This window comes from Clarias gariepinus, chromosome 15 (assembly GCF_024256425.1).
Source record: "Clarias gariepinus isolate MV-2021 ecotype Netherlands chromosome 15, CGAR_prim_01v2, whole genome shotgun sequence".
In the NCBI taxonomy this organism is placed as follows: Eukaryota; Metazoa; Chordata; class Actinopteri; order Siluriformes; family Clariidae; genus Clarias; species Clarias gariepinus.
In genome coordinates this window covers 10,432,459-10,457,110 of record NC_071114.1, presented here as the reverse complement: position 1 = coordinate 10,457,110, position 24,652 = coordinate 10,432,459, and the positions used below count along the sequence as shown (strand labels likewise).

The following is a 24,652-nucleotide window of genomic DNA, read 5'->3' as shown; positions in this document are numbered from 1 at the left end:
CTCCACCCCATCTCTCTCTTACTCCACCCCGTCTCTCTCTCACTCCACCCCTCCTCGGCCGTCTTAGGAAGCTGGAAGCTCCACGTAGGACGCTGGTCGCCGCAGTATCAGCAGCAGCAGCAGCAGCGCGTCGGGGAGAAAGATGGCGGCGGTCGAGCGTCCGCCTGCGAAGGAGGCGGTGCGGATCGCGCTGCTGTGTGCCTGCTGGTACACGGTCAGCTCAGGCGGCAACGTCGTTAACAAAATCATCCTGAACGGATTCCCGTATCCGGTCACCGTCTCGCTTTTCCACATCCTCTCCATCGTGCTGTTTCTGCCGCCGCTGCTGCGTGCCTGGGGCGTCCCGAAGTCTGAAGTACCGGCCAGTTATTACCGCTGGTACATTCTTCCCCTGGCGTTTGGGAAATATTTCGCCTCGGTGTCGGCTCACTTCAGTATATGGAAGGTTCCAGTCTCCTACGCGCACACGGGTGAGTTTCACGGCCTAGTTGTATTTTTCTTCTTTTTTTTTCCTTTAATAGCCTACAATGTTGCTAAGTTAGTTAGCATGTGGCTGTCGTGACGTAATTGGGAGGCTGGTAGCTTTACTACTAGTAGTGTAAGTAAGTAGCTGTCAGATTTGTGCGCTGAGTCAAAATGGTACCGACACCTTAATGTTTTTTTTTTTTTTTTTGGAACTTAACTCAGTGTTTTTTTTTTTTTGGTTTTAAATTATTAAAACCGAGTCTGTTTCTTTGTAACTGAACAGCTGTCAGGAGCTACAGAAGCTAAACCTGAGGGGTAAAGTCCTGATTTCCGGTAGTGCTACGTAGTTAAAAGTCAAGGCCTGTTTTTTTTTTTTAAATAATAATAATAATAATAATAATAATAATCTTAAAGATGAGCTTAAGTCTACATTTAAGAAAGAACAGTCAGTATTTTTTTTTGTATGGATTTATACACCATCTCCAGCTGAAGTTAGGACTTTAAATATTAAAGCCCCTCCTGCACCCTGTTACTCAGACTCCAGCTGTTATTAATGACCCTGCAAGAAAGTAGCACTGTGTTGTATTTTGATCCAGATGTTCTAAGAAAGCAAAAAAAAAAAATTCTGCAATTGCTTGTCAGGTGGCATAACAAGACATTTCACTCATGCTTGAAGTTTTCTTTTTTTTTCTCTTCCCGCAGTAAAAGCAACCATGCCCATCTGGGTCGTGCTCTTATCACGGATAATTATGAAAGAGAAGCAAACGACGAAGGCAAGATTTCTACAATATACCTTTTAAAGATTTTAAAGTACATGCGTTGCATGTCATATTTGTTGGAATGTTCTTCTCAAGGGGTGCACCCTTTTTTTTTTTTTTTTTTTTTTTTTTTTAAATTTGTGTTTGGTATTGTGTGTTAGTTTGTCGTCGTCTTCTCAAAGGCGTATGCATTGTTTGTTTTTTGTAGGTCTACGTCTCTCTCATACCCATCATAGGCGGCGTTCTGTTGGCTACGGTCACCGAGCTCTCGTTTGATCTGTCGGGATTAATCAGTGCACTGGCCGCTACGCTTTGCTTCTCTTTACAAAACATATTCTCTAAAAAGGTATGCTATTCAGTGAAGCTAAATGATCATTCGGTGCCCTAGATTCTTTCACAAAACATTATGTATTTGCCTTGAATGCATGATTAACCAATGTCTTTTTATGTAAAGTAGATAGGCTTATGGAGAAATATGAATAAACAAATATTCCATGATTTTAAGTACACAATCAATCACACAAAGTCAACAACAGTCATCTAACCAGGAAGAGTTTAGACGAATATGTAATGAACGCGTCCTAAGTTGCGATCTTCAGATTAGAGACGCTATATAAAGCTCTACATTTTTAAATGAAAGCATACTGTATTTATGTCGTAGGTTCTGCGTGACACGAGGGTACACCACCTCTATCTCCTCAACACTCTTGGCTTCAATGCAGTTTTGTTCATGCTGCCTACGTGGGTTTTGGTTGACCTGTCTTCGTTTCTGGTTGATGGAGACTTTGTAAGTAAATGACAGTCAGTTGTGACATTTTATCTCTATCATGAATAGTTACACATCCTGAATAGTTAGACAAGTTTCCAATACCCTATGGGTTTTAATTTTATATTATGCTGCACAGGTAATTGCACAAAAATCTAAATCACTATATGGGCATGTGCAGTTATTATTTTATTAAAGGCAGCAATTTTTTTACAGGTAATATACACATATTTAAGAAATTACGTAGTGCCTGCCAATAATAAAAGTTTATATATGAGAGAAAGATAATAAATGAATATTAGGGTGGTGTAGTGGTTAGTACTTGCACCTCCAGGGTTGGGGTTCAAATTCTCCCTTAGGTCTGTGTGCATGTTCTCCCCCGTGCTTGATCCTGAGTGTACCCCACCTTGTGCCCTCAGTCTCCTGGGAAAGGCTCCAGGCCCCTGTACACATGATAAGCGGTATACAAGATGAATTAATAGATAACAGCCTATATGTGATCATTTGTGCCATTATTTTGGTGTTGACCCAGATAAATACATTCAAATACCAAATGGTACTTTTAATAGTCACACATCAGAGGTCACCATATCTATATGTGTCAAAATAATTACATTGATTTACTTGTTTTTTTTCCTTATTTTTTATTATTATTATTTTTTTTTTACATAGACAGAGATTTCCAACTGGAGTGGAACGTTGGTGCTGCTCATCATCAGTGGCTTCTGCAACTTTGCACAGAACATGATTGCCTTCAGTGTGTTGAATCTAGTCAGTCCCCTCAGCTACGCGGTTGCTAATGCTACAAAAAGGATCATGGTCATCACGATATCATTACTGATGCTGAGAAACCCTGTTAACCTGTCCAACATCATGGGGATGTTGACTGCAATCCTGGGTGTCTTTCTTTACAACAAGGTATGAATAACGAGTTTTCATGACTTTGCATTTTTTTTTTTTCGATAAGTATTCTTATGAATAGGCCAAAACGTACACCAGCCATAAATATGTGGGTTGAATTTTTGCTTTTGGCAAACTTGAGCACTTTGCAAGTCTTCCCAGTGAAATTCAAAATCTGATTGAGGTCTAGTCTTTAAATGGGTCGTTGTGACTGTGTGTTTGTACTTTGCACAATGACACAATGAATTAAGTTTAATCTAATCTAATGTTATGGTATTTGTCCTGGTGGAAGTTGAGCTTGTGCCCTAGAAAAAGAAGAACCAAGTCTTTGTCATACAGGTATTAAATTACAGTACAGTTAAATTTCCTCATCTTAATATCCCCGCTTGTTTAGGGAGAGGTTTGAGGGCAGTTTGGCAATGCCTGGGCTTGAACATTGCTGAAAGGATAAGTTTTTCTCTCATGATTTCTCTGTATGTGGCTTCATCAATTTCTGCTCTGAACCCTGACCAGTTTCATTGGTTAAAAAAAAGTCACTGTTTATTCTGATCGCATCAGAGCTGAGACCCCTTTCCCACATTTTTGTATCATCTCCAACAACATAGATTAGATTTTTTTTTAGTAATTGCTTTACTCTTGCCATTCACCCTTGGCCCTTCTCACCTGATTACTGACCTCTTCGGTATTCTTTTTTTATTTTATTTTACAAATTAATTAAAGAGGTGTTCTGTGTGATATTTAACGTTTGCGAGACCTTTCTCTTCAAACCATTTAATACTTTGTCTTTGACTACTTGTAAAATCTCCTTGATCTTCATGACATTGTTTGTTTTGGTTTATCTAACAGAATCTATGGCATTGTAGGAACAGGTGTGTTTGTATTGAGGTCATGTGACACTAATTACTCACAGTTTGAGTCAGTTCAAATAAGCTGACATCTGATGGCAGTGAGTTAAACAAGAATTAAATTGGGTCACTGCTTATGCATTGTTCACATTGCAGGATGTGTAAAAAGTCAGGAACCAAAATTCTGAGTGAATATAGCAATCCAAATATTATGAGCAGAATCTGCAAAGACTAATAAATAATATATTTATTATTTACAGAAAATGCAATAGTGTATATAATAAATACATGCTAGATGTAGTTTTGAGTTTGCTGGTTCCTGACTTTCCCGACACCCATCAAGTTTGAGGTTGATGGGTATACATACTTATGCAAAGTGTTTTATTTCATATGCTGGAAATCTTTTAAAGTGTGAACTTAGTTGGGAATCAGAAGTGTGTCAAGTTGAAAATGATTTTTTTATTCAAATGTCTTTACTCAGTAAGAGCTTATCAAAATAAAATTTTTCTTCCTCTTACTTCACAGGCAAAATATGATGCAAACCAAGAAGCAAAGAAGAAATTGCTTCCAGTCTCTTCAGAAGACATGATCTCATTCGCCAATCCCCAGTCTAATGGCTCTGTGTCTGTGAAACAAGGCTCAGAATTCCAGTACGGCCGGACCAACATACTCAGCGACCACTTTCAGTACAGCAGGCAGGCCTACACAATGAACCACGCCTCCAACCAATATGTCGTCTAAGTGAAGTAACTGACAAACAAACCTGTTTAACTGTAAAAGGACACTGTATTTAGCGTGCATTTTCTGTGCCAGATCCTCTTATTTATTTCACTCCTTTTTCTTCTTTTTTTTTTTTTCAGTAGTTTACAAAACCGCTCACTAATTGAGGGCGCAAATCAGTCTGTTAGCCTTGGTGAAATGCATCTATGGGCTAAACTGTTACAATGCTGTGTAAGAATTATGGCTGCTTTCAAAATTCTTTGAAAACAGGGAAGGCCTGCGGCATAGGAACAGCTACACACTGGGATAACCTGAATTAATCATTGTCATTAAAGACAATTTCCTAAATTCCGTAATTTGGAATATTGCTTCTATTTGTAAATATTTTCATGTATTTATTTTTGTAGAAGTTGTGAGCGAGGCATATCATAAAGTTTATGAATGTGTAATGCCTGTTAAAGGCATGCTCTTGGTAGACTTGGTACTTTCTTGGTCATCAGTGTTTGCGAGCCAGTTCTAATCATTATACAGACCCATAGTAATTAGTTATTTGTGTTTTTTTTTTTTTTCATTTGGATTTCAATGGGTAAGGGTTTTTTGTTTTGTTTTTAAATGGTGAGTCAATCTTTTGTAAGTAGGCTGATTGAAGTCAAGATGAATGGTTGCATTTCTTAAAGAGAGCTGCAAAGCAATTTTACAATCTTTACGGTGTAATATCAATCTTCAGTACTTTTGGGAAGGACAGTTTTTTTTCATCAGTGTGTAATACATGAGTATTAAGCTCATTTCTTTTTCCTTTTTTTTTGCACGTTTAGTAAAAAAGATAAGGAATATTATGAAATTTGTGTAAAATTTCCTGTTTTGGTAACATGACGATCAGAAGCCATTATTAAAATTGAATGTGTAGTTGAATGTTTTAAGTAAAGAACATTTACCTTCTAAGTGGATTAAGTTTAAATCCATTTTAAGTAGCATATAGTACACATATTGGGTAATAGAAATAGTGTAAGTATATAGATTTTTTTTTATTATTGTTCTCCCAAAAACTGAACTGATGGCAAGGTCTACTGTTTTTGTTTATTGCTTGTGTCAGTCTGTCATGGCTTTGTAATGAAAGATGTGATGCATATAGTCTATTAGCTTACTGTTTTTGTTCTTTTTTTTCCCATAGAATGTTAATTTACAGATATAATTTTGTTGATTTTTGCACAAATATTCAGTGTTTGTTTGTACTGACTGTCCTCCATAAAGCTTTCAAAATACGTTTGATCAACTTTCTTTCTTTTTTGTTTTATAGTTTTTTGGTAGGTGATTTTATTATTATTTTTTTATCTTCATGGGGGGAAAGGCTCTGTAAAAATGAGTGTCTGACTGCGGGAAAGTTAGACAACTTTAATAAAGAGCATGAGAGTTCTTGATCAACAGGTCAGTGTGTTTTATTTTGGGGGGGTTGGAGTTTATAGAGGTTTTTGTAATTATTTTTTAAAGCAGTCCAAACTAAATAAGAAACTTGGTAAGAGTTCAGATTTGTGAAACTAATGACTGAATGCTTCATAAAACCTTGTTTGATGGTGGGGTTTATTTATTTTTCGAAACTGCTTACTCCGTGTGAATGGATGAATTAAAGGCTGTGGGATTACCCAACATGATCAATCATTTTGTAGTGTTTGCTTTTTAATTTTTCCTTCTAAGTAGAGGTGTGTTTTAAAAGGCTGTGTGTGGAAAGTGTTAATTTTATGGTTAATATCTTAAAGGCACCTTCCTTCCTGCAGCAAGGTGGTATGTTCCATTTGTGCTAGGGACTTGCTACTGTAAGTCAACAAGGTCAATGTTGCCATGTCTGTTGTTTTCCCAGGAATTAGTAAAAATTTCAAACTTGCTTGCAGTTTAGGATGAATGCATAATTAATTAGCAGGTAAAATAGTGTGGGGGGAAAAAGTGACAATTTTCTCATTCATCCATCTTCCATGCACTTATCCTGTAGGGGGCCTGTAGTCTATCCCCAAAAACTTGAGGCAGGGTACATCCTAGACAGGGTGCCAATCCAACGCAGGGCACACACACAACATGGGCAATTTTGAAACACCACTCAACCTAATCTGCAGAAACTCACCAAGCACAGGGAGAACATGCTCCCTCTTTGAGATGAGAATTGAATTTTTTTTACTGCAGCTAATATTCTCATCACCATACTGTGCTCGAAGTCTTTTGTAAATGTCAGTCAATTCCATGACTTCATTCATAAAAAATTCATCACAAGTCACAGTTTGTATTTGCAAGTCTTGTAGCAAATGAGCAAATGAGATATAAACAGAATTGCTAAGTGGCTAGTTATCTAAAGGTTGATGTAGTTAAAGAGCCTGAAGTGGACCATAAACTCATTAAACAGGTGCATATGTGACTACCGCAAACATAACATGAAACATAAGGACCACAGTGACCACACTCACATTTTAGTTCGAACCAGATTCTCATGTGTGGGTAGCACTTCAGCTGTCCTATATTTGATAGTCTCAGGATAAAATGATGATTAAAGTTTTGGATTATTTCTTGCACCGGGTTGGTTCATGATCTTCCATGAAACCTCAGATGGTCATGACCATGCTTCACCTTTTTCATTATTTATGCTGAAGTGCTAAGACCACGAATGGCTTTTGACAGGTCGGTTATCTAACCACACGAACATCCGCAACCTGAATTTGCTACATGAGTGAAATGATAAGAAATTCAGTCTGATGTCCATTTAAATGGTTTTTCTATATAGAGTATTTACTAAATTAATTAATGAATGAGTACTTCACCATTTAAAAACATACAATGGTATTGCAACTTCAGATTGCAACTATTTGCAACTGCTTCATGTAGCAGTTTTGACTGAAAAAAAAGAAAAAAGAGCTGTCTTGTTCGATCCTATGAAAAAATGGAAAAATGATACAAGTTACATAAAAAATAGTTCACAGTAATTACACAGTAAATTAGTAAAAATAATATATAAATAAATAAATTACTGGCTGATTAATAAATAAATTGTACAGCTGATGAGAATATGTTGCAGAATGATTAATAATTTTTCAGAGTGAAAAATATATTGCACAGTAAGCAACCAGCAAGATATAATAAATATATTGTAACACTAAAAATAATATATTTTTGCACAAAAGACTTATTTTAATATAGTGCACGTAAAATATATAATTTTCTTATTTCTTTTAAGTCATTAATAATTTCACTGTATTATTTTATTGAACAATTAACATGTAATACTTACTGAATGTTAATGCTGTAATGGTGCAAGAATGCATCTAAATGGTTTTTAAAGCATTAAGCTCAATTATTTTAGTGATGTACTTATCAATATTCATTTACCTCATGTCATTCAGCATTATCCTCTTTATTTGTCTTTCCAATATCACTTTGATTAACTGCTTTGACCGAAATGAAAACTGGCTTGTTGGCTTTTATCACATAATTGAGGGTTTCCATTAGAAAACTTACAGTTATCTTCTGCTAAATAGCACAAGTACCATTTTAAAAGAAAGCTAAGACATATCCCATTCTTTTTTAGACACAACTTTAGATGTCTAGAAAAAAAAATGTTTTGGCTGTTAAGTGGGAAAAAATGCTAAAAGGAATTCAATATTTTATTTTCTCCAGGGAACGGCATGTGACCTTGGTGCTTAGACACTAGGGTACAATGCACAAAAGCTGAGATAAGGAAGTCGGTGGTCCATTTTTTTTATTGTTTTTGTATAATGAGCTGTCCATTCCACTTACATTGATTATAAATCTTAAACCCTAATGCTGTTGCTCTGATGGTTCATGTTAATACTTTTTCAGTTGCAGTTTTGCAGCTGTATATCAGGTGGTGTAATTCACTTTGTGGATGGCAGAGGGAGACCACAACCTGTATAGTCATTCTACTTTCTCGCGTTGATGCCCTTGATACTGTGAGATATCTAAAGATGGTTGTGTTTACCCATGACTGCTGAGGGGTTTATATATTCATAGGTATGCTTGTATATATTTAGACAGGTTTGGAATCACTTCCCAAAGTTGATGGAACAATATCTGGATTCCTCCTGATATACAATACAAGCTGAGATGTGTACACTGATAGGCCATAATTGTCAGCTGTTACATGCTCTAAAGAAAAGGGTTCCTGGAAAATCACTTTGCATGAAAAGGCATTAGTTGTATAAAGTGATTTCATAGCGTAGTGATCACCACATCTGCTTTACATATGGATATCCTATCTGTGGAATCATACACCAGTTAGCCATAAAATCAACAGCACCACCAGCTAAACAAAATAACATTGATTATCAATTATATGACAGTAAAAATGTGACATGATCATGACCATCCATGGGGCGGAAAGCCTAGCCCGTCTGGTTTGATCCTACAGAAAAAAGCAATTTAACACAAGCTACATGAAAAAAAAAGATGGATATAATAGAAATGTATCAGAGCATTAAGTGTATCACAGCTTGCTGTATGAGGGGCTTAACAGTTGATCTGTCCTCGAAATTCATCAGATCTCAATCCGATCAAGCATCCATGGGATCTACTGGACAAACAGTTGCCGATCCATGGAATTCCAACCGTACAACTTAAAGGATTTCTTGCTTCAAGGGTTTAGGGCTGTTATGTTGGCACAAGGGAACCTAAACCCTAAAAGTGGTCATGGTCAGTTTAATCATGTCATAAAGAGGTTGAAAAATATTAGCCCCAGAACAGTCAGTCATTAACCCAGTCACACTAAAGTGGGTTTTCAGTTTCAAAAACTTCATGTGACGTGATTTGAGGAATATTGTGGTTGTGTGAGATAGAGAATTCTGAATACAGACAATGACCTGCATCGATTAATCAGAGTCCATACATCCTCATGATACTTCTCTTTCTCCACTTTACTATGAGCAACATGTCCTTTTAGAGAGGTGCTAAACAAGGTGCTAAACAAAGGGGCTACCTGTAAACCATGGCATTTGAACGATATGTTTGAAATGAGAGCATTATTTAACTAAGGTGATTTTTTTTTTTTTTTAATAAAGAGCACACACACACACACACACAGAGAGAGAGAGAGACGAGGAAACTGCAGTGTAGCGTTCCTGGCTGTCTGACTACAGTTTATTGAGGTTAGCTAAACCACAGAGCTTTCTCATCTGCAAGCGAGCTCACAGGGCTGTTTCACACCGGCGTTGTTTCACCATTTATTTCAGCTTTTCGTTCTACTCCACTTTAATACACTGATGTCGGCTTTGTCTCAGCGTGACCTGACATTTTCTTGAGGCTATTTGAGAGAACAGTGGTGCTTTTTTTTTTTTTTTTTTTAACCTTGTCTCTCTCCTAGTTTAACTTTTCTCCTCAGCTCGATAGAAGAAATGTCGTAGAGCCAGTACGGAAATAAAACTCCACTCTAACATACATGGTAAGTCAACGAAATTAGTTTTTTTTTGCCGGTAAATGTCTGGATACTTCTGTTTGTTCGTTTGTTTGTTTGCTTGTTTGTTTTCATACATATCAAAAGTAGGGAATATTAGAATTTGCTCTTTAGAGATGATAATAAAATGGACTAGAAAGAGAAACATGCTTGTTTTTTATTACCACTTTTATTAATACTTTGTGGAACAATACATTGATATGTACATTAATACATACATGTTTTAGCCTATCAATCCACAATTATTTAACACCATATACAATTTGTAAGTGATATATGTGCTAATTCTTTTATTTAATCTTTTATTTAACTATATATTGTCTTGATTTTTTACTTTATTTTAATTATATATAATAATATATATAATAAAAACTATACATATTGCTCATATATATATTTAAGCTTTAATTAAGTAATCTTAATATACAGTAGCCTGTTAATAAAGCTGTGTCATAACAAATTAGTAACGTGCAATTTAAATGAATCAAAAAAGAACAGCATAAGAACAGGTAAATACCTAGCAACATAAGCTTTTAGGCAAAAACTCTACAAACGCTTCGTGTTGATCCTACTTTCCAGTGTTTTTTTTTATCAGAAAAGGTTACAATAATGAAATAAAACTCTTAATTATCTAATGACGCCTTAAGAAATTCATTTAAGAACTACGTAACATAATATAGGCGGCACGGTGTTGTAGTGGTTAACACTGTCGTCTTGCACCTCCAGGGTCCGAGTTCGATTCCCGTCTCTGTGTGCATGGAGTTTGCATGTTCTCCCTGTGCTTGGTGGGTTTCCTCCGGGTACTAAAACATGTAGATTAGGTTAATTGGTGTGCTCACATTGCCCATAGTGTGTAAATGTGTGTGTGAGTGTGTATGTCTGTGTGCCCTGTGATGGATTGACACCCTGTCCAGGGTGTACCTCGCCTTGTGACCTAAGCCTCCTGGGATAGGCTCCAAGCTCCCTGCGACCCTGAATACAGGATTAAGCGGTAATGATGATGAGTGAGTGAGTGTAACATAATATTGAACATTGAACATTACAACGCTAATAGGTAACAGAAATGGTGAACACCTTTAGACGTTTTTCTGTGCATAGTCTTCATAGCAAATACTATAAGTTATGTGCTTTCCCACGTGGGCTGTGGATTAAATGGGCTGCGCAGGAGCAAATAAAAGATTACACTTTACAGTCTTATCCTAAATCTAAATTATTATGCTATTAACATTCGCCAAAATAAAGATGACGACATACACTTGTCGTCAGCTTTAGTGCATTCAGTGCATTCAAGTCATCAGCTGACTTTGTTTTTTTGCCACATAACCTTAGTGAGTCTAGACCTGACCACCTGAAGCAACCACAGATCACTGTATAGTGGCCACTATGAATTGCTTAATGGGCTTCCCTGCTTACTCGAATGCACCTCTCACTTTGGGATAGGGTCAATCTGGACTCATCAGACCACATGACCTTTTTCCATCGCTCTAAAGTCCAATCTATATGCTCTCTAGCAAATTGTCACCCTAGCCTTTTTTAATCTTTATAGCCAAACGGACATGTGGTTTCCTTATAGCCAACAGCTGTTTTCCAATCATTTAAATTCATGTCGCACTGTGAGTATGGAAATGCTCTTACCTTCCCTAATAAACATAGCTGTGATTTCTATTACCTATTTTTTGCAATGCAAATTCATCAAACATTTAAGTCATCTCCGCTTAAAAATGTTCATGTTTTCTTTGCCCGATGCAGGTGAATAATTTCACCCTTACTTTTGTAAACCACGCCTCATATTTTTAAGCGCACATCAACAGGTCCTCCATGCAGTCAAATTTACATTAGTCTAAATTCTGACACTTCTGACACAGCAGGAAGGGTTAAAATTAGTTTGGCAATATAGGAAAAAAGGAACAACGTCAGCACTTAATTTTGTGTTAAAACAATGTGGGTAATTTGTTTCACAATGACTGTTCAACCTGACACAACCCTGGTTATCCAGTCAAACATAGTGCATATCTGTTCATTTCTGTCAGCTTTTCTGTTTTTTTTTTGTGGCCTGTAAAAGACACCTGTCATTCATTGTTGCTTATTTAGTTAATGTACGAAAAGGAAAGTGTTTTTGGATTGCCTGGTATAAGAATGTATATCAAAAGACATTGTAAAGTAGGAAAAAAGGCCTTTACCATATCCTTTGTCTCTTTTCTTACAAAGCATCTCTGTAGCAAGGCATGCAGCTGATTGGTTTATCGCTAACTCCCACTACTATGGCAAGTGTTGCAGAAGATGCGTGCAATACTGTAGTTGTAAAGGTGTGTGGTTGGAGGCACTTCCTGTTCTTCGCTTATTGTTCAGAACCCACTTTCAACTCTTTTATCAGTACAAGAGAATGAAAACACACATCTGACATCTGAAATCTCCCACTTAAAACTTAAATGATTGGTTTCATTTATTATGTATTTTGATCTGGAAAAGTCCCTGTGTGTTTTTGTCTTGAATTCAGGGAAGGGAAACAGTCCTCACCCACACTTTGTATGATAAGTTTAAATTCTCCTGATATGTGAAAAATAAAAAGGAAATAAATTATATATATACTTTATTGTCATTGTAGTGATACAACGAAATCTGTTTGGTAGTTCTTACAGACCAGCAGCAATAAGAAATGTTAGAATAAGCAAAAGAATAAACAAGATAATTGCACTAAAATATATTAATAAATATATAATAATATATCCCATTACACACAATGCAATGTATGTGAAGTAGGACCTGGATCTTGGTGCAAACAGTAGAGTGCAAACATGATTATATAAATTGATTTACAGTATTTGATTCATTGTCTTTCCTTATTTTAAATCCATTCTACAATGTAAAAGGATCCTAAAGGTATCCAAAACATGCAATAAACTCCTTTGCTTATCCAGAGGAGATTGAGATGCGTCTGCTACTTATGCTCTGTAAAGGCTTCATAATGATTTTTGTGCCTGGTAACTTTAAATGAACTTCTCCTCTGCAGGAAAGGTAATTTTTGGTCTTTCTTTCTTAAGACGCAGTTTCATCATGATGCTTGTGGGGTTTTGCAAATACACTTAACAATAGTGTTCTTTCAAGAACTATTCCAGAACAAGTGACATTCCTGTTTTAAAATAACAACTGACAGTTGTTGTAGATTTTGTTGTTGTTGTTGTTACATAAGTGAAATATTTCTAGGCTTTTATGTTTTTATTTCAAAGATTTTCCAACTCATGACCTCATAGAAATAAAAAAGCCAGTACTTCAAAATAATATAATGTTTCTTAAGATTAGTCAAAAAGGGATTTATATAATAGACATATCAAAATTCTTTATTCATGCACTCAGTAGTTGGTCGGGTCTCCATTAGCACAAATTACACATGACGTGGAGGCGATCAGCCTGTAGCACTGTATTATTGAAAAAGCAGGCTGCTTTGATAGCAGCCTTCTGCTCATCCATATCAGAGTTGAGTAACGAGTCCAGTTGTTTTTCTCCTTAGCCCAGGTAGGACACTTCTCACGTTGTCTCTGGTTTAGGAGTGGCTTGATACTACGGATAATACAGTTTCTGTGCATGGTGGCTCTTGATCTACTTACTCCAACCTCACTCCAATCCTTGCGAGGCTCTCTCTAGTTCTTCAATTGGCTTCGATTGACAATCTTCTTAAGTCTAGACTTCTTAAGTCATCTTCTAGACAACTGTCAAATCAACAGTCTTCTCCATTGTTGTGGGAGCGTGTACTGAACTAGACAGAAAGATATACAGTATTTACTCAGACTGAAATAGATGGATTTTTGATTGTTATTAGCTGTAGGCCATAATAGAAATATTTCACTAGACATGTAATGAATCTAAAATATATGAGTTTCTCTTTTTTTAAAAAAAAAAAAGAAAAAGATGCACTGTGTGTGCGTGTGTGTGTGCGTATATATATAATCATTAGATGAGTTGTAGTTCCACGTGAAACACAAAGCCATGGTTTCTATTCCTGGCTGCAGTTCTCAGCCGTTAGCAAAGCTGCATTTTAACAGTCCTCTCTTTTCTTGCATACTGTATGTACTTTTTAAAGGGAGAAACAACCAAAAATATGCAACTGTATTGCAGGATCAGCTTTGAAAACCACTAGCTAAATATGTTAAAGGGGTTCGTACACATGTTGTGTATTAAAGGACATTTAACATTTTGGTACTGTTGTCGTTGCCAACCCTGGTCCTGGACTTTGCCTAGCAAATTAGCTCATTAACAGTGCATCTTACAGGGAAACAATAATGCTGCTGTTACACTTCAGGGTCAGAGAGTGACTACCTAAATGTTTTCAAACGGTTCTTACAAATGTTATGCATTTCAGTTAGAAGCTAAAATGTATATTAAAATAATATATCATGAAATAAAATTGACCAAAATAACTAAAATTAATCTAAAGTGAAGCGATTCTAGTTAACGTGCATCGGAACCACACGTTCATTCTACATGTTATAACAGGAATAGAAAGCGTGGAACCAGCATGCTAAAAAAGCAGCTTTGTACGAACACTTAAATAGTACTGTGTACTTTTTCTTTTTTTTTTTTTGCTCAACAAAATGCTACAGTCAGTAATACTAGATTGGGGAAAGTGCTCACACATGTGGTATATGCTTTTCTTATTTATAAGAGGTTTTCATCTGTTGGTCATAAACCTGCACCACCAAACACACACCTGTCTATCCAAATGTATATGGTTTACTGTTTAAAAGGTAGTGAAAGTCATACATATTCTACACTTCATTTATAAATAGTATCACAAGGAAGTATTCATTTGCTAGTGATTATTTTTCTTTCTGCTGAATTGCACCATTAAACATTTTTTAAACGGCCTTATAATTATTTAGAAAATGAGGTAATGATAAGTTTACATCCATTTTTTTTAAAATAGTATTTAGAGCAAAGGCTAAATATGGTACATCTGTGTTAATTATAATTTATCACTTGCACAATAAATAGCTCTGACTTTGGGTCTCATGGCAGTAGGGGCGGGACATTTCAATCGCCAATACGATTTTATCACAATACCTAGGTGCCGAGTGGATTTGTATCGCAGTTCTGTCAGTATCACAATTTTATAAATGTCCCATATTGAAATGATATATGTTTTTTTATATTTATTTTGTCACAATTCTAAAAAAAAAAAACACTTAGCTCCTACCACACAGGATGCTGTACTGCCTGACAGTTTAGAGAACGATACTCGCAGGATTATAAAGATACGACACCATTTTACCACCTCAAATGCAAATATATATAAATTCAAAAGTAATTTATAAGAAACAGTTTTGGAGTCAGTGTGACGATACAGTAACTGCCACTCAAAAGAATCAGGATCTGAGCTTTTTTGTGAAATCCATTATAACAAAAAGTCAAAAAACAACCCAGGCACTACCAAGAACAAACAAAACTCAGTGTTCAAGCAAGAAGGGTAATTGCTTTAGTGGTGGCAGGAGTTTCGCTATTTAATTGAATTGAATTGAAAATCATCAGCCCTTGACAGATTTTGCCTCAAAGAAAGAGTGTGCACAAAAAGCAACAACACATAAATACAATTATTTTTATTTGTGTAATACTTTATCTGATAATACCTGTTTGGACTGCACTGTTTACACCATCCAAGTCCCTCTGCACATACTGTATAATCCATTGTTACATCCTCTTTATTTCTTCTGGTCTCCGACAGCTAATGAAATAAATTGCATTGTATTACTACAATGACCTTAAAGTCTCTTTACTTTAAAATCTAAGGGCCTTTGTAAAAAGAGTTTGTGGTTAGACAAAAGTTGAGCAACTTGGTCTTAAGCTAAAGGATAATTTTTTGGCATGAACCAAATACAGGCCAACTCCCAAGCAACACCGTTCCTATGGTCAAGCATGTTGGTGGTCTTAGGTTGTTTTTCAGTAGGATGAACTGGACAGCTGGTTTCCATTACAGGCAAAATAAATGAAGTCAAATATAAGCACAAATTAATGATGAGAACCTGTTCCATTCAACAAGACATCTGCATTTACACAAATGTACAGTATATGCAATACTGGAATTTAAACAAAATTGGTGGTTTGTGTTTAGAAATGTCCTAGTTGGCTAACAATGGTTTGGTTTTAGATTGTGTTTAGAAAGTGAAACCTCAGACTGAAATTTAATTTAGAGTCTCTGCTATGTATGTTCCCTTTTAATGAGCCAAAAGAGCAGCTGGGTGGTTTATTCTTTTCCCTTTTACTGTAATTTTTCATTTAGTTTAAATATCAGAAATATCTGCTCACAATACAATACGCAGAATTTATGTTTCCTTTATTTGTCGGAGCCTTTTATCAGAAGAGAATTAAAATTAAGACAGGATATAATCCAATCATCCTGCTAAACTGTTAAAGGAAATTGTTCTTGCTTCAAGGAACTGACAGGAACTACTCTTATTTCCACTGTTTCACTTTACACCATATCTGCTTTCTGTCATGTTATCTGTCCCTTTTTACAGGACAGTTTTACCAGTCTTAGTTTGTGTTATTTATGTTTTTGTTTTTTTCAATTTTTTTGTACCTTGTGTTGTTTGTAAGGGGACTGAGAGTTACATTATTTCATTTCTTTATATGTATGTACTGTACACGTACTGTAGCAGAATCGACAATAAAGTTGACTTTGACTTTGAATATTTGGTATTTTAACTCACAACTGTTAAGCAGTATTTTATAAGTTTACCCACTGTGATCGCACTGCCACAATGCAGAGCAGAAATCTGACAGTGTTTTGTTTCGAAGCTTATATGCATGTGTGTGTGTGTGTGTGTATGTATCAGCTTGCAACATAGTTCTGACCTCAAAGGCTGCTCAGGGTAAATATTTTAATACAATTTAGGAATGGAGTTCTTAATGCATTATAGCAGTTATATTTTGATTATAATGTTAATAATAATTTTTTTCTGATTCTTAATTTTTTGCCTTTTTAAATAGGGGGACAATGTAGACGTCAAGGCCCTGAGGGCCAGGTTTCATGCTCAGGCAGACAAAGCAACCCCCAGTGGTGGAGCCTACACCAGGCCTCATGTGGCTGGTCAGTTGCCGGAAGCATCAGACAATGGACTGCCCCGAAGCAAGCTTCCACCTGCTACGATAAAGCCAATGCTTCCAGTGAACCTTGTCAATGAACCAAAAAGAGTTGTTCAGACTCCTCAGGGAGTGTTTCCCAAACCTCCACCTTCTCACCGTGTGGGAGCTAAAGAGGATCCTAAACCATCTGTCAGTGACTCTGAAAACACAAGAGTAAAACTAACAGGGGAGCTTCTCCAGAACAAGATGATGCAACATCTTGAGAAGAAGCCCCAGCCAAGTCCCAGACCACTGCTTCCAAGCCAGAAGAGCATATCAGAAGTAGCTCCCCTGAGAAAACCTCTTCCCAGTGTTGGGCAACGACCTACAAAGCCCAAACGACCCCCTTCTGTCAGCCTGGAACGTTTTTATGCAAAGGGTCCAGGCTTTCTGCCCCGAGTTCAGCTGGATACTAAAACACATGAGGGTATGTAATAAGTTTTAGATGCATTGTTGCGACCAGCTTTCTGCTCATGTATTAGCCTGATGAATACAGTAGCATGCTTGAGGTAAAAAGCAGATCAAGAAAAGTAATGTTTAAGCAAAGTTGAAGATCAACCAGTTTGGCTATTTTTGTGGGTATAAAAAAAGGGAGGAGGTTGTAAGTAATGCGTATTATGATAAGTAGTTGTGCTTCTTGTCATGGTAACTCACTTACAGTATGTACTTATTCATTCATTTATTTTCTATACCGCTTATCATGTACTGGGTCACGGCGCCCTGGAGCCTATCCCAGAGGACCTAGGGCACAAGGTGGGTACACCCTGGACAGGGTGCTAATCCATAGCAGGGCACACACACACACTAAGGGCAATTAGGGACAACAGTGATCGTAATCAGAATGTCTTTGGACTGTGGGGGGAACATGCAAACTCCATGCACACAGACCGGAGGTGGCAATCAAACCCTCAACCCTGGAGGTACATGGCGACAGTGCTAACCACTATACCAACGTGCTGCCTAGTTATCTACTCATTTAATTCAATTCATTTTTAGCGGTCTACAAACACAAATATATACTGTATGAACACTTAAGAGTTCTAGAGTCTTTTAGTATTCTTCAAAGAAAATTAAAAGAAAGTTTTTCAAGAATGTAATGATTAAACTGTATGATACTGTAAACAACTTACTATGTTTACTATGAAGAGGCCAAAGCAAAGTAACAGGATGTACTCTTTTACCCTCATACCTTTTCTTGCTAACACTAATTCACAGTACACCAGCACTGTGTGTTGGTCAGCTGACTATGTGAAATTAGAACTTTCTGTTTTTGTTAATTTGTTTTTGAAGAGCAGGCCAGCTAACTTAATGCTAAGTTTGCTCAAGTAATGGAAAAAATGGAAGGTTGAAAAAATGAAAAGCACATAAAATTTAGCTGTTACTAGCTAATTAATGTTCAACAGCTAAGTACAGTAACTGCTGGTTATGCTAAAAGTAGAAGGAGAGTCTTAATACTTTAGACCATATAGAAGATATGATTGACAACTTTGCAACTAAGGAATTCATGATACACAGCGTTGTCTGTTGAATTCCTTTAAACGTTTTGAACAATGTCTACAATATTTTTCAACAATGCCTAAAGTGTAAAATACTATAAAATATTAAATATAATATAATAATGTATATGGCACTGTTTGTTTAGGCTGTTGCTTCTAAATGTTCCTGGGTATTTTTCCGTGGGCGTTCAAGTCAAACCATAACTTCTGATGAAATTTCATGTGAATGAAGGCGTAAAAGCAATTGACATTTACCAGAAGACTTCAAGCACAGTACAGTGATACAACTCTAAGCTCAAACATTTGAATGGCCATATATCCATGAATGACGGTTTCAGTCAAGGTGGTTTAGAGCCTATTGCAGTCCTTCCTGTAAAATTCCACGAGTGGGACGCCTCATCTTTAAAAATGGATGGTAATTTGTCTCCAACTTGTAACTGTGGGAACTGTGCACACAATCAATCACAACACCGATTGCACATTACAGGAACTTAGCTGGCCGTTATTGCCACATCCCCTTACAGTCCTGACATTGCTTTAACCCGTTTCCACATGTTTGAAGCAGGCAGTGAGATCATGGCTCCGGCTTATTGAGAAAACCTTCTACCTTGATAGTAGTGGATTATATTGATCATATCGAGAAAGTTTTTACTCTCATATTGTTCTGTTACTTTGTACAATCAAATGTCCCAGTTTGATTTAAACGTTATTCATAGCATATTTAAAAATTATATCCAGAGTGACTTACCGAGTGCTATTATTCAAACACAGTTTGGAAGGGGATTTTTCTATATATATTGGGGGGGATTTGTCCAGAATCATTGAAGAAAACAAAATCAATGAAAAAAATTTAAGCATCTAGTTCCTTAATCATTTATACTATAAACGTATGAACGCATATGTACAGTAGGTATTTCCTCCATTTTTTATTTTGGATATATTTGGGGGGTATATAAGGGGTCTACTGACTTGGAAATTTGTCTCACAGCCTGTCCCATACATGCCTGTGTTTTAAACAGGGCCGCCCCGACCACCAAAATCAACCTTCTTATCTGCGACACCCATTCCACAGAGGTAAGTGCGGGCCTGTGTATGATTTTAACTGTAACATATTTTTTCAATAATAACTACAATTACTACCACTACTAGCTATTAATACTAGTAGTAGATGTAATAGTATTTTTATAATAAAAGGAGTAAAACCTAATACTACTGTATACATGGATAACAGCATGATAAGAAATCTAACTCTGACTTTATTAGGAAGCAGATGATTACGAGTGACACTGTATATGGTTAAATAAATTTTACCTTTTATCATATAATTCATCAACGCTGTGATCAACTCCTGTGCATTTCCAAGCATGTCTCAATGCTTCTAGAATATGTGGGTGCAAAAGCAAATAGCTACGCTGCAAATTTCCTGATAGCGTGCCGGAATTTCCTGAGAGTTGCCCAAACAAAAACTGCAAACCTAGAAATATTAGAATCTTTTGTAATTTGTAAATGTGACCAGTGTCAAACCAAGCCTCACTGTAAAATAAACATCTTCTGTTTAAATAAACAGCAAATGATCTCACTCATCTTTAATAATATTTGATTTTGTTGATTTAGAAGCATCGAACCTGAACAGGACACATACGACGACATTGATTTGCCCCCACCTCCACCTCCACCTCCAAAACCATCTTCCAGCGGTAAAAGCAGTTTTATCTCACACAGTCATTTCTGTTCCTTTGTAAAATATTGTAGTAGAAACATGCATTCATTTTTGTTATTTTGCATCTCATGAAAAATTTTTTTTTAAAGGTTTATATTTTTATTATATATCTTACCACTGAATTAAAGCATTCAATTACTGATTTCTTTTTGGGTCGTTGTCAATACTTTTGGCCACCTTTAATTTCAAAGTCTCCTGAATGTATATATGTCTTATGCTCTTACAGAATCATGGACAAGTAGTTTTTCATCTCAGGCTGATGAGGTGGGTGTGTAGATGAGGACTTGTTCAGAAATTATTTGATCCATAATGAATCTATAACGAACAAGAGTGCACTTTGTTTAATGCATCTTTACTAAACTTGTGTTCATTCTTTTTTTTTTCTAGGAGAGTGATCATAGTGAAATTTACGAGCATATCGAGGAGTAAGTCTCTGTTATGTATTTATAAACAGTATTCAAATGTCAGCCATTAAACTGAACTAGGCTGATCTAGATAGTGTTTCTTCTTTTTTTTTTTAACTGTCATTATAATTTGCAATACAATACCCGTTTTGTCAGTGCATTTCACTTCTCAGATGAAATAATCTGTTACATGTGATTTGCTCTGTTTCATAGTCACGAGGGGATTACACAGCCTGCGATCCCGGAGAAGAAAAAACAAAAGGATTACAAACGACAGCAAGAAGTGGAAAAGAGAGAGCAAAAAGAGAAGCTGAAAAAAGAAAATGAGTACCGAAAAAAATTCAAAGTGAGCATTTTTTGAAAAAAAAAAAAAAAACAACAAAAAAAACTTATTTAAGCATTAGGGATTTTTTGGTTGTCAGGAACAGAACTAATATTTGTTGCTATAATAAAAATGATGAAAAAAAAAACATTAATGTGTCCCAAATATGACTACATGCTTAAACATTACACATAATTTAAAGTTGTATTACATTGATTGAAACATTTTGAAACATATTTATTCATATGACGTATCATGTATTTTTAATGTGATCATATTTCGTAAAGAAATATCTTCACATGCTAAAATATTATACAGGAAATTTAATTTCTAATATTGTTATTATTATGTTCATTAGGTATTGGATAATGTATTTTAATCTTACTTTTAATTTTTTTTTGGAGACACAGTTGCCATTTTATTAGGTATACCTATAAAGTACATATCATCATGACAATCTGTGTCGTTTTCCCCAGAACTACATTTTAACTACAAGTGCGATACATTTTAGGTGGATATTTGTTATCTTTGCGCTTAAGATCTTTCACCACATAAAGCTTGCTTATTCTTCATGTGGCTACTTTTGTTCTTTACTATAGCTGACTGGAGAAGTTGAGGTGATCCACACAGCTCGGGTGAGGGAGGACTGGCAGGGCGGGAAAAACGATCTGCGTGTGCGGCAGGGAGAGTCGGTGGAGATTGTACGTGTGAAGAACAACCCAGAGGGAAGATGGCTGGCCCGGAACATGAGTGGGGAATGTAGGTTTTATTCCAGTTATACAATGTAAGATGCACATCATGTAATGGAGTGCCAAATAATTGCTATGTCCTGAAAGCATTCCATACTTTAGCACACTGGTGTCATATACAGCTACAAAGAAATTGGTATTAAAAATTTCACAAGACCTCTGTTATTAGAAAACAAGCACAGAAATTAGTCAGGAATTATAGTACATAAACACCTGAAATTTGATATTTTATATATATATATATATATATATACTGTATATTAGGTTTTAGACACTGTTACAATGATAAATAATTATAATGCAACCATTAACCATATTGTAAAGTGGCAACTCTGACAGAAATATATCATATTGTGTAAAGCGTTTCTAAGTATTATTTCTGTCTTTCTTTTTCAGATGGATATATCAGTAATGTATGTGTAGATGTGGATTATGAAGGAATAAAGCGAAAGATTCGCGGTGATGTTGCACCTTCTCTCCTTCCTCTTCCCATCCATATAGACGAGGATGTTTATGATGACGTCGGCACAGACTCACTGAACACGTAAACAAAACAAGCATTAAAAGATCTTCGCATTGATATCCACAATGACCAGCACTTGTCAAAACATCATGTCTCATTTTGTGTATTTTCTTCTTTTGCAGCAGCCTGAACGTGAGCGGTGGTAAGTCAGTTAGAGATTTCTGCATATTTATCTAGTATTGTTTCATTAGTTCGTGAAGTTGATGTGTTTAATTCTCTTCCCCTTACAGAGGTATATGATGATATTGATCATGTCATACCAGATGACTTCCCCCTGCCCCCTCCAGAGATATGGTACAAACAATAACTAAAACTAAATATCAGTCTCAGTCACTGTTGCTGTATAACCTTTAACATTAATTAACCTATTTTTCAGTTGTCATTTGACACATATGCAACCCTTTAAAGTTATAACAACACAGAGTGTGTTAATAACCATGACAGTCCATTTTCTTTTTTTCTTTTTTTTTGTCATTCTGATTACATGATGCAAGATGATGCAAAATTAAAAAATAAGACTAGCCATGAATTCCCTGTGTTTTGGTTTAATGATAGCTCAATATCATTTATTATTTCCCTTCTTGTTAATAGCTAACTTTATGGCTACAAGACAGAAAGAGCCTTTGTTTCCTGTTTCCTGGCATGCGTACTTATCTATATAAAATCTCTAGTGCAATCGAAATGAAAGTCTGTTTTATATATCAAATGTTTGATATTGTCTACACTATGTTAGAGTATGTTAAAAGTCAATTATTATATTAAGTATCTCAATTTGATGCTTGTTTTTTTTAGCCAAGACCCTAAAAAAAGCAAGAAACTAGAGAAGGAGGAAAAAGAGTTTAGAAAGAAATTTAAGGTAAACTTTCCTTCTTTTGGTTTTAAAGATTGGGAAGCATAATATTGACTTTATTCACCAACATCCGACTCTGTAACAGATTTGTAACAGGTTATGTGCTGTGCTTTGGCTTTGACAGTTTGAAGGCCCCATCCAAGTTATTTGCTGCATGATGGTGGATCCGAATGCCAACATCAAGAAGGCCAGTGGGAAAGACCTGTCTGTTTCGAAGGGGGAAATTCTCGAAGTTATTCAGCAGACTAATGAGAAGAAATTTCTCTGTCGTAACGAACAGGGAAAATGTACGTGTTGTGCGCCCTCTTGTGAAAATAATTTTAACCATATTAATATTATGATACGGTTTCATTTAAACATAACCTGCAGATAATAAACATCTTACACCTTGATTATGCATTTAAGTGTAAGAAAAGCGTATATACTTTATAGCTGATACAGTAAATACCATGTTATTAACTTATATACTGTCAGCTTATTACAATTCATTTTCATTTTAATATGTTTGCAGACGGATATGTTGCCAGACATTACCTGCTACATGAGTAGGTTTTATTTTTTAATCATTATTATCATCAGAACTAGAAAATATATATATATTATTCACTGTATAATAATTGTAAACCAATTATGTTTAACAATGCTTTGTTCAATTTCAGGGAAAACGAAATATATGATGATATCGACAATGTTACAGGTATGGGAGTGCAAAGAAATGAAAAAAAAAATTGTAAATGCAATGTGATCAGACCCTCTTGTTTTTTTTCATGTAATATATTAGACGATTTTATTCAGTCAAATATTATGTAATGTTGCATTCATTCTCAATCAAGCAAACAAACATATTTTGCTGAAAACCTCATGTCAATTTTTTTTTTATCACAGATGTTTATGATAATGATGTCAGTGGACCACCACCTCTGCGGTCTTGACAGCCATTACCAATGCTTTGACGGCGAAGGTGAATGTAAAAGTCGACCTGATGATTCTCGTGCATTTTGCGGGCATGAAGACAGGATGGAAGATCAGGAGGATAATTTCCAAAACTTTTGTACACTGAACAAACAAATACATAATTTTTACGAAGATGTGATAGTTTACAGGGCATTCTTATATTTATATTACTATTGCAAATTATCAATCACATAATCATGGTTTGACAGCAGATATTTCTATAAATGAATGGAAATGCACTTCTGTTTATCATGTATATATGAAAAAAATACTTTAAAAAAAATAAAAAAAACAGTGTTTTTTAAACAGAAAACTATCAAATAAGACATGGTATGGACTGCTTCTATAAGGTCTTCTATAAGGTCAATAATTTTCAAAGCCACACCACCTTAAATATAAACTTGTAGAGAACTATAGTGTACATTTTCTATTAAGTAGAATAGAATTAAATCCAATGTGATAATTCAATACCATGTGAAAACACTGTTTCTGGTGAGGATTACCCCAAAGACCAGATTAACTTGATTTGTAGGTGGTAGTGACAAATCAAATAACAAAAATGTACAGGTGTGTTAAACATAGTCTTACAAAACCCAACTTATTAGTACAACTACTCTTACA

General features: G+C 35.7%; 2 protein-coding genes across 2 annotated transcripts; both read left to right on the top strand.

Annotated features, from left to right (window-relative positions):
- The first annotated feature begins 55 nt into the window (after positions 1-55).
- Positions 56-6,107, top strand: slc35e1 (solute carrier family 35 member E1). Its single transcript, XM_053512513.1, has 6 exons — positions 56-470; positions 1,168-1,238; positions 1,432-1,569; positions 1,885-2,010; positions 2,662-2,907; positions 4,260-6,107. The coding sequence occupies exons 1-6, from the start codon at positions 143-145 to the stop codon at positions 4,473-4,475; spliced, it is 1,125 nt and encodes a 374-aa protein (XP_053368488.1). The 5' UTR covers positions 56-142; the 3' UTR covers positions 4,476-6,107.
- Positions 6,108-9,529: 3,422 nt separating this feature from the next.
- On the top strand, positions 9,530-24,163 carry si:ch73-40i7.2 (FYN-binding protein 1). The gene is made up of 16 exons (XM_053512567.1): positions 9,530-9,885; positions 16,879-17,440; positions 19,529-19,583; positions 20,124-20,206; positions 20,456-20,493; positions 20,617-20,654; positions 20,847-20,979; positions 21,555-21,714; positions 22,101-22,248; positions 22,350-22,369; positions 22,458-22,521; positions 23,020-23,083; positions 23,202-23,364; positions 23,589-23,622; positions 23,737-23,774; positions 23,963-24,163. Exons 1-16 carry the CDS (start codon positions 9,883-9,885, stop codon positions 24,007-24,009), a joined length of 1,650 nt encoding a protein of 549 aa, XP_053368542.1. The 5' UTR covers positions 9,530-9,882; the 3' UTR covers positions 24,010-24,163.
- Positions 24,164-24,652: the final 489 nt, after the last annotated feature.

Coding starts and splice junctions, on each gene's coding strand:
- si:ch73-40i7.2 (XM_053512567.1), top strand. Junction 20,980..21,554: donor AGTACCGAAAAAAATTCAAA/GTGAGCATTTTT, acceptor TCTTTACTATAG/CTGACTGGAGAAGTTGAGGT. Junction 23,623..23,736: donor AGACATTACCTGCTACATGA/GTAGGTTTTATT, acceptor GTTCAATTTCAG/GGAAAACGAAATATATGATG.
- slc35e1 (XM_053512513.1), top strand. CDS start 143: ATGGCGGCGGTCGAGCGTCCGCCTGCGAAGGAGGCGGTGCGGATCGCG. Junction 471..1,167: donor AGTCTCCTACGCGCACACGG/GTGAGTTTCACG, acceptor CTCTTCCCGCAG/TAAAAGCAACCATGCCCATC. Junction 1,570..1,884: donor AAAACATATTCTCTAAAAAG/GTATGCTATTCA, acceptor TTTATGTCGTAG/GTTCTGCGTGACACGAGGGT.